At 39.2% G+C, this 18,262-nt stretch overlaps 1 protein-coding gene across 1 annotated transcript in view; it reads left to right on the forward strand.

Moving 5' to 3' along the window:
• The window catches only part of LOC129733893 (uncharacterized), a 30,649-nt gene extending 22,775 nt beyond the window's left edge, over positions 1 to 7,874 (forward strand). Inside the window, exon 4 of the mRNA XM_055695474.1 lies at positions 6,879 to 7,874. Coding sequence (XP_055551449.1) covers positions 6,879 to 7,088 — 210 coding nt within the window. The 3' untranslated portion in view covers positions 7,089 to 7,874. The remainder of the gene's footprint in view (positions 1 to 6,878) is intronic.
• The last annotated feature ends 10,388 nt before the right edge of the window (positions 7,875 to 18,262 follow it).

Consider the following 18,262-nt stretch of genomic DNA (forward strand, 5'->3'; position numbering starts at 1 on the left):
CCAACGTCAACCGCTGCGCTATCCTCGTTGCCACAGTTGTGGACGCTTCCGTTGCCATTGGTATCCGCTGCCCTGCATCACCTGGCCCTGCTATCGATGCTGAGACGCGCTCCGCTATCCGTTGCCATACCACAGATGTGGGCGTTATCCGGTGCACTGCTACTGCTGCTGTATCCACTGCTTCTGCTAAGGAAGGACTGCTCCTGTTGCAGTCTAGAATTATAATGAGTGGCTTCGAGTGAAACAGACTCTTATATAGGCCAAATTTATTTATTTATTTATTAAATTAACGAGGTTTTAACCATGTGTTGGTCATTCGCCTCGATTTAGTTACAGTGTTATATCTTTCCCTCAAACCCTACTTGTTTTATATATTCAAAGATTTTTTCTTCTCTTTCCTTTTCGTAGCTTAACATTTCACATAAGTTTTGTTCTAACCCTATCTTCTTTCTTACAGATTCATATTCTTGACATTCTACTAGAATGTGTTGAACGGATAAAGCAGTTCCACAGTGTTGACATAATGCCTGCTCCTCCCGTTTGAGAAGCCGTTCGTGTGTGAGTTTGGTTTGGCCGATACGAAGACGGGTTAGGATCACTTGTTCTTTGCGTTCTTTTTGGTCCTCCCAGGCTGCTGTAGATGGTTTTTTTTTCTAATTTAGTGAGTCTGTCGCCACGCCATTCCATTTCCCATGCCGTTTCGAGTCTTCTTTTGCAATGCGAGATTCTGTCGGTAGCCGCTATTTTTCGTGAAGTAGCTGTGAATTTCTTCCTCTGTTTGCCAATGTATCTGCTTCCTCGTTACCGGTAATTCCTGTGTGTCCGGGGATCCAACAAAGAACCACTTTCTTTTTCTCCATCTCAATCTGAGCTCTCCTGATCCAGGGATGTTTCGTTACGTTTGATGATATTGCCGAGATGCAACTTGCAGAATCAGTGAAGATTAAGGCGTTGTCTTCGGTATCGAACATCTCCAGCGCTGTGCATATTGCCTTTGCTTCTGCAGAAAATATAGAACAACCTGTAGGTAATCGGGCGCATTTATTGATGCTTTCGGTAAATAATCCAATGCCCACATTGCCATTTTCGTCTACAGAGCCATCGGTGAACATCTTCTTGTAATTTTTGTATTTCTGGTGTACGAGATGGTTGAAAAATGCTTTTGCCTTGCTAGTTGGTTCTCCTACTTTGAACTGAGATTTAACGGTTAAATCTATGGATGCACTTGGTGAGTTCCAGCATTTCCTCAAGGGCAACGGAAGAGTTCTTTCTTGAACCAAACCTTCAAACGTCTCTTGTGCTCTTAGGGAGATGGGCCAAATGTCTTGAAAATTCGGAAGATCTTTCTTTTCTTCTACTTTCGAGGACTTGGCAACCAGTTTTTCGCATGCTAATAGTTCAGAAGGTAGCATCCCTGACTCAGCACAAAGAGCCCGAATTGGGCTGGTTCGAAACGCTCCCGAGGTAATGTGCAAAATATTGTTGTAAATCGGCTCCATCTGCTTTCTAACAGGATTCCCGCCTATGCTGACCAGTCCCCAACCGTGAAATATTTTTGGGAGAATCATCGCTTTGGCGATGTGCAGAAGGATTTTTCTTGTACCACCGGGGATCCGATGTCCTATAATTCGAAGCAAGTTAACACGGTTCATACATTTATTTTTGATTTCTTTAGCATGTTGAACGAAATTGAAGCGATTGTTGATTGTAATGCCTAGGATACAAGCACTACTCACGGTTGGTATAATTTTTCCATCGAGACAGATTTCACGAAGAGCTGGATGTTTTCTTTTCCTACATAGATGGATATGTTTCGATTTATCTGCTGCAATCGAAAGACCCGTTCCAGTTGCCCATCGCGATATTTGTTTTAGTGTTTTCCGTAGCACTTTTCTAACGGCTTTAATATTTTTTCCGGATATTAGTAGAACGATGTCATCCGCGTAAACGAAAATTTAGGTCGCTTTTGGTAGTTTGTTAAAAATTCCATTCATTCCAATTAAGAAAAGAGTGACCGCTAATATAGAGCCTTGCGGTACCCCATTTGATTGTTGTTTTTTCTCTGAGAGTATTCCTCCAACAGCCACCCGAAAAGATCTACCCTTAAGAAAGTCGCGAACGTAATTCAGTAGACGTCCTGTGAATCCCCACAGTTCCAGTTGCTCAAGGATTGCCTTGTTCGATATTTTATCGTACGCTTTGTTTATGTCTAAAATCACTAAATCACTGTGTTGTTTCCTGGAGAAAGCTCTGTCAATGTATGCTTCAATGTCAGCCAGGTATAGATCCAATCCTCTGCCCTGTCTAAAAGCGTACTGCCGTGAGTCTAGCAAATGATTCAATTCGATGGCTTCGATCAATCGTCGATTTATAATCCTCTCCATGGTTTTCCCCGCACAGCTGATTAGTGTTATTGGACGTTGGTTTCCCAACACCTTGGGATCCTTTCCTGGTTTGGGTAAAGGGACAACTATACCCTCTTTCCATTCCTCGGGGATGATTCCCGATTCCCAGATTTGGTTGAGAAGTTTCAGAAAAATGACTTTTGTGCTAAAGGGGAGATGTTTCAGCATCGGATAACCAAAAAGATCTGGTCCTATAGATGTACCTTTTCCATGGTCGATGGCCCAAAGTAATTCGTTAATGGTGATTTCCTGGTTATATTGTCCATCGATATTTGATATTGCTTGAATGGAATTTGTTTCTCCAAGATCTGCTGGTACGTAAATTTGTTCAAGATAATCGGCAATCGTGTCGGCAATAACTTGTGGGTTTTCAATTATTTCATTGTTAATATGAAGCGTTGGAGTTGAATGATCTCGGTCTCCTGATAGGCGGTTCACATTTCGCCAGATGATGTTCATTGGTGTTTCGGGGTTGAAAGAGCGAACGAATTTTTCCCACGATTCTTGTTTGCATTTTTAATAACTCTCCTGGAATTGTTCCGAGCCAGTTGGAACAATTTTAAAGCGTCGATTTTATTTGGATGGTTGTCAGGAAGTTTTTTGATTTTTTCCCAACATTGGAACTTGTACGTGGAATAGTTGCTATTGCTCCGGTTTTAACAACTCGGGTGAATTCAGTAATTGAGGTGATTTGATCATTTTGTAGTTGTATGCTGGTTTCAAAATTTCCCCAATTAGCTTGTTCAAAAATCCATTGTCTCCTTTTCGTTTTTTTAGTCGTTTCTGAGCCGTGGAATGATAAAAATATTAGAAAGTGGTCACTACAACTACAGTCGTCTTTGATTTTCCAGGAAAATTTGTATGCAAGCTCCATTGAGACGATAGTCAAATCGATTGCAGAAAAACTCCCGTTAATTGGATTCAGTCGGGTTTCTTCACCAGAGTTAAGTACCACTAAATTATTTTCAACCGCGAATGCCAGGATAGATTTTCCTTTGTTATTAGTTTTAGAAGAACCCCACGCTTCGTGGTGGGCATTGAAGTCTCCCATTAAAATCATTGGACCTTTGTTTACCTGTATTAATGACGTGAGTGCTTCCTCAATTTCCAGATTGGTACATTGCGGTCGAAAATATACCGAGACTATGATGCTGGAATGAAAGGGTCTAATACAACTGGCTCTGGCAACAGGTCTTTTCGAATATCTAAAGAGACTCCTTGCCCAGAATTATTTTCAGGGTAAATTCGATTGAACCACGAATATTTTTCCCTTAAAAAGCATCCCATGAATGAGTCATCTTTGTTTTGGGTTTCTTGTAGTGCAAGTGCAATGGGTGGGTTCTCATATATCAGTAAAAGTAGTTCATCCTGGTGACTCCGAAGGCCATTGATATTCCATTGTAAAGCAAATAAGTTCTCGTTTTTGTTGGGGTTATTGGAAACTTGTGAAACAGTAGAGTGAAGTTCAGAGCCGTTAGTATTTACCTTTTGTTGGTCCATTACTAAAGGTGACGGAAGTTGTCATGCCAAGATCCTCCAATTGCACCCTCAAAGATTTCGTTAGGGTTGTAGCTATCTTCTGACATGAAACTAGAAGGTTCGTTGATTGCTGTTGCCTGTTGCGTACTGCCGATTGTTGCTGCTGAATTGTTGGTGTGTTGTTTGGAGATGGATCCAGTTGAGGGTAGTAGCTGTGCTGTTGATGGTCCTTTTTTCGAGGGTTGTTGTCCGTTGTCGATGGTAAGCTGTCGTTTGTGTTTTTTCTGATTACGCCGACGGTTGATAACTATATAGTCCTCTTCTTCGTCACTTTTCTTGTTAACTTTTCCTCGTCCCTGTGATTTCACTTTAATTTTGCACTGATTCTCAAAATCATTTCCATTTTCTGTTTCGCTAACCGATTCGTGATACATCAGTGAGTTAAGTTTCTTCGTGAGCGTTTCTAGTTGTTGTTTGGGATATTCGATTTCACGATTCTTCTGCTGCATCATTTTGGCCAGTTCGATATCAGGTTCACTTCGCGCAATTCGTTGCTGTGCCGCGCCCGCATATGTGGTATTTCCATTGTTTACCATTTTCCGTGCCTCCTCGAAAGAGAGTCCCTTCATAACGTGAAGTCGTTGAACCTCTTTTTCCATTTGGTTAACAAGACAGATTCGTCTGAAAGATGCGTGATCGGGTTTTCGACATCTTACACAGAACTCGAGTTGTTCACATTGAGCATTTGTCTCAAGTTGGTGCACTCCTCCACAGCTGCCACAAACAGGCTTGTTTGTGCAACGTCGCTTGGTGTGGCCAATTTGCCAGCAATTATAACACATCATTGGTTCCGGAATATACTTTCTAGTTTTAACTACTAGAGGGCCGAATTTCAGTTGTTCGGGAGCTACCGTGCCACGTACCGTGATGATCAATGTAGGAAGTGGGGTAACTTTTCCTTCAATTTTCTTCGTCATGCGATAAACATGAGTTACTCCTTGCGGTCCAAGATATTCCATTAGTTCGGCTTTCTTCATTTCAATCGCCTCCCCACATGAGACGACACACTTGGAAAAGTTTAGAGTCTGATGATAATCAATTTTAATTGGAGTTTGGTCCAACAGCTTCGTGATGGCAAGAAGCTTCCTGACTTGTTCCTCTTTCCGCACCTTCAGCACGTACCGTGTGCGATTAGCTTCGGTGTGAGCATGTTCGATCTCGCCTGCTGCCTGCTGGATTGTTTTCTGCTGCTTGAAGCACAAGGAATTGTGCTTGTCCAAAATCTCCATTTCTATCCATCCACGATGGCACTGTTTGTCCGTTGTTTGTTGTCCACTGCATGTTCAGGTCGGGCGGTACTGTACCGCCGGCCCTATCCGCCATCGCGGCGATTGAGCTAGCTTCGCTCCAGAAAGGCAAAAATAAGAACGGCACTCAAACACAACTTTTTCCGACGGAAAGTTGTTCAGTTCTACAACGCTTGTGAAAAATACTCCGATAAGACACTCTAGAAAAAAGATCCGTTCGTGTCGAGCGCTTGTAAGCGAATGAAATAATGACTATTTTTGATATAGGCCAAATTGCACATTTCAAATGGCAATGTCTATGATTCTGTCGACTGTGTTTGGGAAGCAATCATATAACGACCAATCAGAGGCCGAATTTTTGGTTTTAACAAGGCTTGACTATTTTCAACAGTACAATAGTTTGAATAATAAAATTACAATTATCTGCATTTGGGAAGAATCTTAGAAGATTTTCCAATCTATTGCTGCAAGAACGAAGGAAATCCATCGAATACTAACCGATTTATTAGCATTTGAAATTGGACATATTTTTCGCTTTTTTTTTGTTTTTAGATTTTTAATTCACTAGATCTATTGGCATAGTACATCATCAAGTCGGTTTACACAAGATGAACCTCCATCTAGCAGAAAATAATCGTTTGCATTAATCCACATAACCAAAAACAAGTGAGTGTACAACCGTGCATGACTGCGTACAGTTTGCGTTTCATCTTCAACAAAGTCTACATGACAACAGATAGTACCTACGTTTTGATGCACAATTTTTCACACACATTCCGGGAGACATGCCACACTAGTGTCATAATGTGAACCCGCAAGTGGGTGGAATTTTTTAATGCAGTTCACTAAAAAAATTGTGATGCACCAGCGAAGACATGAAGTCTGGTACGCAAGATCCGATCGGTCTGTCTGTCTGCATCTCATGGGATAAACATTTTATGCACGCCATATGTTAGCATGAAAACATTATGGAGGTTAGGAATGGTGTTGTTTGTTGATCTCGGTGGGTAAGATCCCACTTTAAGATTATGTTGTTTGATATACCGGTCACACCGAACAATAAATGGATGCGTAAAAATGCCGCAAATTTTTTCGAAGATGGCGAGAAAATTCCGTTAGTGGTTATGTTTGAACCAGCAACGCTCTAGCGAAGTAATGATGATCTTTAGGTCAGATTAATGCCAGTCGGTGGGTGAGAAGATGACGTTATTACACAATCGTACTGTTTGCACATGATGAGTTCGGAGGGTTTTGTTCCTCTTACCATACAATGATATACATCACACTTATGCGGACTTCAAGTAGGCAACTAAGTTCTTTAAGATTCATTGATTGAAATTGAATGGAACGATGTGACTGCTGGAAACAATCATATAGTTTTCCAGCGATCTAATGTTTACTGCGTTTGTTGATATTCACAGAATAGCTTTATGATGAGACAGACTCTAGAAAATGGCTGCATAACTATAACTGACGAGAACTGTCATTCACATTCAGCGCATGATTTTCGCTAGTGAGGGTAATAATACTTTTGACCATAGAAAGATATATGCAAAGTTTCATCCTAATTAAAAATGAGTTTTTTGCTCCATCCAACTCTCGCTTGTACTATTTTTGTGGAAGTTTTAACATCTTCACTCGACTTTCACACTTTTATTCGACCTAACCATTTGCTCAACTTTTCCAGGTTCAACCAGCACTCGAAGGCAGCACTAAATTCGGCAGCGCCTGGGACTGCATCGGATTCACAACGGGTCCCATCTGGTCCGGTCTGTTCATAACGTCGTTCATGGCGGTCGGTTTATCGATTGCTATTTGTGCTATACTGGACATCAAAACACCGAACCGGTTCGAATCCCGTACTGGAAAGCAGCTAACATTCACTGTTCAAGAGTAAGAAGATCCCGCATTATGCTGCTTGCCTTTAGAGATGGCCTGGTGACACCATCTTCCATCTTCCCGGGTAAGGTCAAGGCAATAACGCCGTATGTCACAGATTCGAAAACAGCTCTTTTCCAACTATACATTGTGGAACTACAGTCTGAATAAGCGTAACCGAAATAAGCACATACTGTTGGGTATAGTAACAAATCCTGCCGTGCATACGACCGGACAGAGAAAATAGCAAATAAAAATAGTCATTAAGTTAAAAGTTAATCACCGCTTCAACCTTCTGAACCAACTATCTACGCAGAGCGATTAATAAAGCGAAAGACAAACTGCACTTTCCTCATCGGTTTTCCATCTCAAAGAAACGCATAAACGCCGAGCGACGGATCAATTGAAACGGCAGCATTTTTATCTTGATGTTACAGGCCTCCCGTTTTACTACCGACAACTCATTTGCAACCCCTTGACGTCGTCACTCCGTTTGATGTCCGGCAAGTGAAATTTAATCGATACTAAGGTTCAACGTTTTATTGGATACGTACTCATGTTCCGTTTTGTACAACAAGTGCGTCATCTTATCTACAATGTTCAGTTTCAACAGTGCAGTCCCTAAAAAATTAGACACGGCAAATGACTCCAACTAAATGATGACTGTCTTAGGATTACCCGTGCCGACATGGTAATAGAAAAATAAAATAGAACATGAAAAATAAGACCTCGATTATGTCATTCTCACAGTGATTCATTAACAGTTGTTTAGATATTCATCGAATAATAAAAGTGATAACCGTTAGTTTAAGAGTTTTAATGAAGTAGAAAGAAATGTAAAAATTGTTTGCTTACATCCATATCTAAGTATTTATTTTATTTTCTAAGCAGGAGCCTCTTTCGTTGAATTTTGAACCTCGGAAATAAGTGGTTTTGTGTGAAATTTACTACCAAAGTTTGCCGAGAATAAATTTTAGATCTTCGAATACGTTGACAGACATGATTTTTCACACTTTTTTCATCTTAAATATAAATATGAAATTCCGTAACACAATTAATTCTATTGATATTTTTCCCTTTGTTTCTGAGGTGTATTCGACTGTAGAATGGTCAAACACCATCCATTATGGGAATTCATCAAGGGGGTGAAGTCAAGCAGTTTTATCGTAACTCAATACGGCGTCGTTTGTTTACGACAATTAGGAGAGAGCAGCTATCTGTTGTAATTTTGAATATTCTACTCGATACATCCAACTCAGCGATGTTTTCTTCAAGCTCTTCAAGCTTCAAACTCGGAATAGCATATTTGTAAAATACAATCAGATGTGCAGAAGCGGCGAGAACACTGATTCCTGCTTTTGTTTGGCTTCCAGAAGCAAGCAGATTTCATAATTTGCAGATGGAGATAATCCTGCTCCACCGATGTTTTTTTTTTTTTTTTGTTCAATCGTGGGGAATCTTGAAAACTAAACTATTAGTAAATTTTTTACACAATACGAGCTGCATTATTCACATGTTAGTAGAGAATAGACCTTTACTATTTGCAAAATTGCGGCTATATTTTTCAACTGTAAGTTCAAATTCAACCTTGACTCCACGCAAAATGAACGGATGAAATAAAAAGCGCATTTTTCTTCAGATCACCTAATATGCTCAATACTCAGAAACAATAACTTAATAAACAAACTCGAAAATCTAGCTGCTAATGCGGTTGTCAACTCTCCCCTACTGTTGCTTGCGCATACGAGGAAACGTCAAAGCACCAACGGTTGGTGCCAAAAGTAGGCGATGTTGGGTACGCTGGTTTTATAGGCAATCTGACAGCCATTTCTACCCCCTGGTATTCATAGAACCGAGATGATGCCCAGAGGCCGTGAATCTACCGCGAATGCCATTTTGAAATCTAAGAAGGCGACTGGTTTCTGGAATATTGCCCAAGAAAGGCAAATGGGTGTTCACGGAATCGGGATTATACCCAAACAAAATCAACTAATAGAGGCCAATCCAATCCAATATGACGACTTCTCATTTCTTGGAAACAGCTTAAAGTGACCCAATGTTATCCGATTTGAGTATTCTCAGGAGTGGAATGAAGCTCAGAAGCTGGCAATCAACTGCAGGTGTCATTTTCAATCCAAGATGGCAACTTCTGGTTTCTGGAAAACAACCAAAAATGGCCAAATATCTTCCAATATCGATATTTCCTGAACCGAGGTAATGTTAAAAGATTGGAATTCAACGTAGTTTTGAATCCAAGATGGCGACTTACGAATATGAATAGCCCAATATGGTCTAATACCATCCAATATGTCAGAATCGAGATGATGCCCAAAAACCGAAAATTAACCTCAAACTTCATTTTGAAATCCGTAGTAGCGACTTCCGATTTCAGTCAAACAGTCCAAAATTTTCTTAAGAATTGTTCGAAGAATATTGAATATTGATGATGAAATGATAATTGAAATACAAGAAAAGATTCTTAATTCTGAGTCTTTCAATCGAGCAACACCGGCAATCGATAATCTTATTCTTAACCAATACGATATCTAGTTACACGCATCGAAAATATTCCATTTATACTATCTATTTATTCATCTTAAAGGGTAAAATTCTTGATGGATTGTAGAAAAACTGTGTACAAAGAGCTCTCTAGTACCCAATACGAATTTTAAAATTGTGCTTAGTAGAACGAAACGGACACAACTTGTGAAAATTGAAATTCAAAAAAATTAAAGCTGTTTGTAGGTAAAAATAAAAATCGAAGGAAAATGAAAATGGACAAATATGCATAAAACGATGCTGAACCAACTAATTATAAAAATTATAATTCTTTCGTGGCTTACTGTGATTACCCTTTTTTTATATCAACTGTCTAAGAGGACACGAACAAATTGTACAACTGACAACAATCACAACTGTCTAAGGGCACGAACTGTCTAAGGACACGAACAATTTGTACAACTGACAACAATCTATTACAGGTTGGACTCGATTATCCGAAGTATCGAGTACACTAAAGTCGCTTTTTACGCGGGGGATACGTGCCGCGTGAAAAAAAACCGCGTGAATTCCACAATTCGCGTAAAAAAACCGCGTAAATTCCGGAATCCGCGTAAAAAAATACCGCGTAAATTCCGGAATCTGCGTAAAAAAAATCCATCGTTAATTTTGCATTCCGAGTGAAGGGAAACCAAAATCCGGGCAGAAAAAAATACCGCGTAAATTCCGGAATCCGTGTAAAAGAAACACGTAAACTCCGGAATCCGCGTGAAAAAACCGCGTGAATTCCGGAATCCGCGTAAAAAAACGCGTAAAAAGCGACCTTAGTGTACTTTTTTCACCCTGGAAATTCGAATCGCAAGCAAAAATCAAATCTGCAAATATCGTACATGATTTTTTGTTGTTGTTGTTTTATTTGATGAAAATCAAATTTGATGCAGTGGCATAGTAAAAATAGGGGGGTGGTATCCAAGACACGACCGCAAGGTTGACGTAGGACTACGATAGTTTTATATTTCATTTTGAGACTACGGGCTATGTTTGATTTGAGCACGATTTACTTTTGACATGGTTCGATTTTGGCATACATGTGTCAAAAACGTGCAATTATGTTTAATCATATTTTTGAAATTATTAGTTTTTTTACCAATTAAATCCTCCAACAGAGAGGTATTTTGACTCTCAGCACTAAAAACCGTACTATGTCTCCAATCACTCGGGTGGTCAGATCAAGTATCTCGGTTGTCATAGGCCACATGCAGACCTACCCCGTTGAGTTCCGGTTACTCCTAAACTATTGAGCTTAAATTCATCAAGTGAGACCTCTAACGACTTGGAACTAAAATTAGTCAAATAATGGCCATATCTTCTGTTAAGGTCGTCATAGGCTACTTAAAAAGTAAAAAAGTCCATTAATGGTTCAATTTTGGCAACAGAGACAAGTACAGAAATTTGGCAACAGAAAGTTTAAAACTGATATATAATTTTTTAAACATCTTAACATTTAACTCAGTTCAATCATTTTATCAGTAAGCAGAAGCAGAGAAAAGTTTTTTTCAGTTTCAAGATATCAAAAAACTGCGAAAATTATGTTATCTTCAAAAAGAAACCGGGCTTGAATGATAAGCAACATCAACCTCAGCAATTGATGTTTGCATAGTGTTATTCAATTACAAGTAAGGTTATGGAAGGTAATATTTTCTTGTAGATGCTGATGCAAAAAAAATATTTGAAAAATACATATACAACTGTGCAAACCCTGATATCAAGATGAAATAAATTTGGATTTTCTCTGAACCGCTACCGCGGGATGCAACTAGGATTATAACATTGAATTAAATTCACTTAGCTAGAAAAATATAATCATCAGTACAGCTCTTTAAACTGCCTATTCAAAGATCTGTACGGAGCATTTTGGTTTTCTATAGTCTTTCTAATACCCTACATTTAATTATTTAAATAAATCTGAGAAAAACAGAGTGTAGAGTTTAAAAATAAACAACTAATGTGCGGCACCTTCTGAAATTTGCTTTTGTACGAAACAAAAAGAATTTCGAAAATTCGACCTTGAAACTTTTATTCAATTTTTACTGTTGAGCAATGAAGTGACAATGATAACTAAAATATCAAAAAATTGTCCATCATTTTATCAATCCAACGACATATTGCCTATTGTGATCCATCATGTGGTTACATCAGTATTACCGTTTGAAATCTTTCATTCCGACGTCACACTTTGGTTTTAGTTTAGAATATATGCCGATATAGTGCGGTAAGACGTAGTCCCACGTCAAAAATATTTCTTCGGGAACCAGGGGTAAATGCGAGGGGCCTAGCGTAATTGATTACATCTCCGTTAACCACGCTGGTGGCCTAAGTTCGAATCCCCCGATAGTTGTGGGGTGGCGTGATCCACTCTCAACCAACCCAACTGGTTTGGATTTATTCCTAGCCGCCACCGGGAGATTTACTGTGACGAAAAATCTCTGGGATCACGCTTTCCATCGCATGAGGTAATAAAGCCGTTGGCGCCGGTCCGTTAATCAACGTGTCGTAAGTTAGGGTCCTGGGTAGAGTCGGAGATTGGCACACACTTAGATTTTATTGCCGAGAACTCAACAGCTGATAAATTCAGCGGAATGTTCTACAGGTTTTCGGCAGAGTTTTCAAGAACTTCGGCAAACGAGCTGTCAATACTTGCTGATTTACGGTAGACCGATATATTTGCTGAATGTTCGTCGAAGTATATTGCTGACATTTGTTAAAAACTTCGCCGAGCTCGATCAGCTGTTGGGAAGTTTGCCGAGATAAATTAAGTGTGCACAACAACAGTGGCGGAACTAGACCGACGGAAAATAAGCGAGAATAAAAAAACAGGGGTAAAATCTTGAAAGAGAATAGAATTTCAACAATGACTGGTTTCATTTAACTCGAACATGTATCAAAGATCCGGGAAGTGACAAAAAAGTTACATCTGTCATTTGAAGGATAGACCCCCGACGCGACGTGCAGCCCTTAGCTGATACCAATTTGTTTACAACTTTTGACAGCCGCTGGTATGCTCGAACGGTCGCAACTTGGATGCAATCCGGAACGGGAAAGCGTGAAAAACAACTGTTGTCCGATTGGTTGCTTCAGTATCGCGAGTGGAACTCTTTAACACAATAATAAAGTATCACTTTCGATATATTTACCGACATTAGAAGACTTTGTGTTCGATTTTAATTCAGTTTCGAACTTTAAAATATATACAACAACAAATGTACAAAGCGTGAAATCAAAAATGACTAGAACAAGATACCTGACTTCCAGTTTTTTCATACATTTTGCTCACGACACCCTTACAATGGTTAGTGCTGCCATCTGATGACTTAAATGCGCATTAAATTGGTTATTAGCAAAATCAATTTATTGTGCAGAATCCGCCAGATGAAAATGAAAACTATATGGCAGCACCGTGTGAGAAGAATTAGGAGAATTAGGTGACCGCACCGAGCAAGGATATTGAAAATTAGATGACAGGACCATACAATGATATCTCCAGATGGTCTCGAGGAACGATGCTGGCCTAACAAGCCAGCCGTCATAGGTTCGAGTCTTGGCTCGGGAAAGACTGTTAGTGTCAGTAGGATCGTAGCGCTAGCCCCGCAAAACTAAATAGTCGGCTGCGGAATCTGTGTACAAATAAACAGAGAGTCAAGTTCCGAATCGGAATGTAACACCTTGCTTACGGAAACACATCTGACCGGAGATTGGAAGTTGTGGGTTCGAGTCCCACTTGCTGAACTATATTTTTTCTACAAGCATATTTTCAGTTAATTTAATTTTCTATCTTCATTACTACATTTACTCCTTAAACGAAAATCATACAAGGATATTGAAAAAAATTGATTCACATTACAAATTAGTTTGACTTTCATTCACGCGCAGCGACAATCATGTCCGCTGCATACTGCAAGAGTCAGGTATCTTGTTCTAGTCATCTTTGGTGAAATGCCACCGTGGATTGCCTCAATGTGCAAGGAAGCTTATTTTTATAATCTAATTAAGTCCGAGTGCGCATAACGTATATGATTTCTTGAATGTTCTAGGGATAAGCTAGTACTAATCTCCGTCTTACGAGTGAAGAATATTGTTTTTGCAGCTTTGCGAGAAACTTTAGTTTGAAAAAGTGCATTTTTATGAAAGCCGAAAAAGTTGAAAATTTGCAAAAGGTAAGTTCGACGAAATGATGTATTTTTCAAATATGAAAAAAGTTCTAGAGAATAGTAGGCTTCTAAAATCATATCATAATTTTCTTCTAATTAAGATTGCCTATAACTTTGCTGATTACTTTACTTTGATTTGACAAGTAATAAAAAAAATTGTATCTCATCCAGCTCGTTTCATGGTTTGCTGAACGAACACTTTGCCTTCAGAGCCGCGTCGCGAATCCAAAGGTTGGGAATACGCTTGAAATAATGCAACACCTTCCAGGCTTTCACAGGGTCAGCCGTCTTCGATTTTTTTTGCCTTTCTCCTAGAAAGGTATAGCAATCACTGGAAAAACCAAAGGTATAAAAGTGCTCCAAAGGGTAGAATCTCGTATATCAATCGACTTAGTTTGACGAGCTGAGCATTTTCTGTATGTGTGTGTGTGTGTGTGTGTGTGTGTGTGTGTGTGTGTGTGTGTGTGTGTGTGTGTGTGTGCGTATGTGTATGTGTGTATGTGTGTGTGTAACGCTCTCCCTATCTCACCCGATTTTCTCAGAGATGGCTGGACCGATCTTCATGAAATTAATTGCAAATAAGAGGTCTAGTTGCCCCATAAGACCCTATTGAATTTCATTGCAATCGCATTTTTAGTTTAGAGGTTATGTTTAAAAATGTGAAAATCACGAAACATCATTATCTCAGAAACTATTCAACCGATGTTAACAAAATTGGTTTTAAATTAACAAGCTACTTAAAAAACCCTTAACTTTTGTGTTTCATGAAGATAGAACGTGTGGTTCAGAAGTTATTCAAAGAAACGTGTTCTAGAGAGTGTTTAATCTCACTCATGTTTCTCAGAGTTGGCTGAACCGATTTTCACAAAATCAGTGTCATTTGAAAGGTCTAATTACCCCATAAGACCTTATTGATTCATTTTGCAATTGAACTATTACTTTGCCTGTTATGTTTAAAAATGTGAAATCCAGCTTTGAAAAGAAACATATTCCGAAGACTACTTAAACTCACTCACTTTTCCTCAGAGATGGCTGAACCGATTTCCTCGAAATTAGTGTCAAATAAAAGGTCTAGCTGCCTTGTAACACCCTATTGAATTTCAATGTAATCAGTCTGTTATTTTGTCTGTAATGTATCAAAATGTGAAAATCACGAAACTTCATTATCTCAGAAACTACACAACCGATTTGAACAATATTGGTATCAAATGAACGGGCTAGTTAAAGGTTAATTAATGAATTTTATGGTGATTAAACACGTGGTTCAAAAATTGTGAAAAGAAAATGTTCCGGTGACTTTTCAAATTCACTCGTTTTCCCAAAAATGGCTGGACTAAATTCAACAATCTTAGTGTCAAATGAAAAGTTTGGCTTTCCTATAGGTTCCCATTTTATTTGACTATAATCGTATTTTTATTCGAACCGTTATGTATTAAATTATAAAAACAACGAAAGTCTATTATCTCAAAGATCACACGACTTATTTGAACATATCTAGTGTCATTTGAACGGGTTGTCTCTCAAACTCACAAGTAAGAAATTCCATAGCAATTTGATATGTGGTTCAAAAGTTATGAAAAGAAACGAAATTCAAAGACTATTTAAAACTGTAACTGCTTTGATCAAAACATATGGCCTCAACAAAATTTAAATTTGGTATTGTGCTATTCGTACGTTCCCGGTTTTGCTCGTGATTGAAGTGTACGAAAGTCATTTTTTTTTTTCATTTCGCTATTTCTTCAGCACGAATATTTTACTCCTAATTAATAATTTTTTTAACTTTTTGCCTTTCTCCTAGAAAGGTATAGCAATCACTTGCAAAACCGAAGATATGAAAGTGCTCCAAAGGGCCGAATGGCATATATCACTCGACTCAGTTCGACGAGCTGAGCATTTTCTGTATGTGTGTGTGTGTGTGTATGTTTGTGTGTGTGTATGTTTGTGTGTGTGTGTGTATGTTTGTGTGTGTGTGTGTGTATGTTTGTGTGTGTGTGTGTGTATGTGCAGATTTTTATTTTCACTTACTTCTCCCAGAGATGGCTGGACCGATTTTAATGAAATTATATGCAAATGAAAGTTCTAGTTGCCCCATAAGACCCTATTAAATTTCATTGTAATTAGATTTGTATTTTAGAGGTTATGTTCAAAAATGTAAAAGTCACGAAACATCAATATCTCAGAAACCACACAACCGATTTCAATAAAATTGGTATCAAATGAACGGGCTATCTTAAAAACCCTTAACTTTTGAATTTTATATAGATTGAATATGTGGTTCAAAAGTTATGAAAAGAAACGTCTTCTGAAGACTGTATAATTTCACTCATGTTTCTCAGAGATGGCTGGACCGATTTCCACAAAATCAGTGTCATATGAAAAGTCTAGTTACCCCATAATACCCTATTGTTATTTTTTTCAATCGGACTATTACTTTGCCTGTAATGTTTAAAAATGTGAAATCTAGCTATGAAAAGAAACATATTCCGAAGAATACAAAAGCTCACTCACTTTTCTCAGAGATGGCTGAACCGATTTTCACGAAATGAAAGGTCTAGCTGACTCACAACACCCTATTGAATTTTACTGTAATCGAACTGTAACTTCGTCTGTAATGTACCGAATTGTGAAAATCACGAAACTTCATTATCTTAGAATTTACACAACTGATTTGATCAATAGTATTATCAGATGAGCGGGCTAGTTAAGAGTTAACTGATGAATTATGATTGAACACGTAGTTTCAAAGTTTGGCTGCCCTATACGTTCCCATTTCATTTGATTATAATCGAACTAAGCAACCGTTGTGTATTAAATTGTTAATAAAACAACGAAATTCTACTATCTCAAAGATTACACGACTTATTTGAACATAAATAGTGTCATACGAACGAGTCATCTCTCAAGCTTACAAATAACAAACTTCATAACAATTTGATATAAGTTTGAATGAGAAAGGCTGGGTCTGACCGCTAGGTGGATTAATTTAGGTTTTTCCATTTCCAGCCGGTCGTCTGGCACTGCTTAAACGATTTTACCACCCGGTTCATAGTTGTATGGGTGATTCCCAGTTGTCTTCCAATTCATCTCATGATCGCAGTCGAATTTTGCGTGACGGCGCGTAAGATTCTCTGGAGATTTTCTTCTTGTTTCAATGACGTTTCAATAACCACTGAACCGATTGTTATGAAATTTTGCACATGTGAATAATATACTCCAAACTTGTTCTAGCCAGCTTTCCATCAATTTTACCCACGGACAAAAAAGTTACACACGGATAAAACACGGTGCTTTTTTCCTAGTACAGGCCATTTTATGAAAAACATAAATGCGCTCAAATCCGAAACCGAATTTCCTGCAGCCGCACTAGCGATCATCAAGCAGCATTATATGGATGATATGCTGGCAAGCGTCGAAACAGACCAAGAAGCTATCCAGCTTGCCAAAGATGTGAAATCAGTACATGAGCAAGCTGAATTCGACATGCGAAACTGAATTTCCAATTCGCCGGGAATAGTGGAGACGATGATGAGCTTGAGCCTCGCAGTAGAGCTGGGAACAGAGAACGGTTAGGCATGTGGTGGTGCACGTCTACCGATACGTTCACCTACAAACTCTCGTCATAGCACAACCAGGATCTACTCGAGGGCCAACAGAAACCGACGAAACGGGAAGTTCTACGGGCACTACGTGATACCAGAAACTCCCAGCGAAAAATGAAACAAATGGTTGAAGAACCTACCAAAGCTCTAGGATGTCAGCATACCACGCTGATATCGCTCCCTGACGCAACTAAATCCACAAACAAACATCCAATTGCACAGCTTCGTAGACGCTAGTGTCTCAGGTTCCGCAGAAGTCATCTATCTACATTTCGAGGTTGGAGTTATAGGCAGCAGTCATCGGAATCAGGTTGACGGATAGAATAACGTTAAAATAATGGACAAAATTTAACGATTTTTCATGGGTTTACCTTTACACGCACTGACGAAACTACGCATGCAGCATCAATCATATTAACCCATGAGTCAGCAGAAAAATTTTGACAGCTCTATCAGTCGAACTCTAATCGTGATGGCGAAAACAGTGAAGCTACTCCGTTCAGAAGTGTGCGCGTTTAAAGTACGGTACCCCGTCGTGTCGAAAAAGGACATCGTGTGGCGGCTCCTGTACAACGGATACGCTGGTTCCGGCATCTACAACATCTTGGCACTTTTAGACAATAATCAGAGCATTAAAGAAAACTCGGTTCCGGACGGCCGACGAGCCTGAGCGACAAGAAGCTTCAAAGGATGCTGAAGAGGAAGACCGAGTGAAAAGTGGCTAGATCGCTGCGTGCGCTTGGCCGGTGAAAGTACCTGGCGAAAATAAACATACAGGTCAGGAAGCAGCAGTCCCGTCCACTAGTTTCGGAGCTGCAGGCAATGACCCATCGGCAGCGTCTAAATAAGATGGTCAAGTCGATTTTCCCGGCAAATCACGACGTGGC

This window comes from Wyeomyia smithii, chromosome 1, assembly GCF_029784165.1.
Source record: "Wyeomyia smithii strain HCP4-BCI-WySm-NY-G18 chromosome 1, ASM2978416v1, whole genome shotgun sequence".
In the NCBI taxonomy this organism is placed as follows: domain Eukaryota; kingdom Metazoa; phylum Arthropoda; class Insecta; order Diptera; family Culicidae; genus Wyeomyia; species Wyeomyia smithii.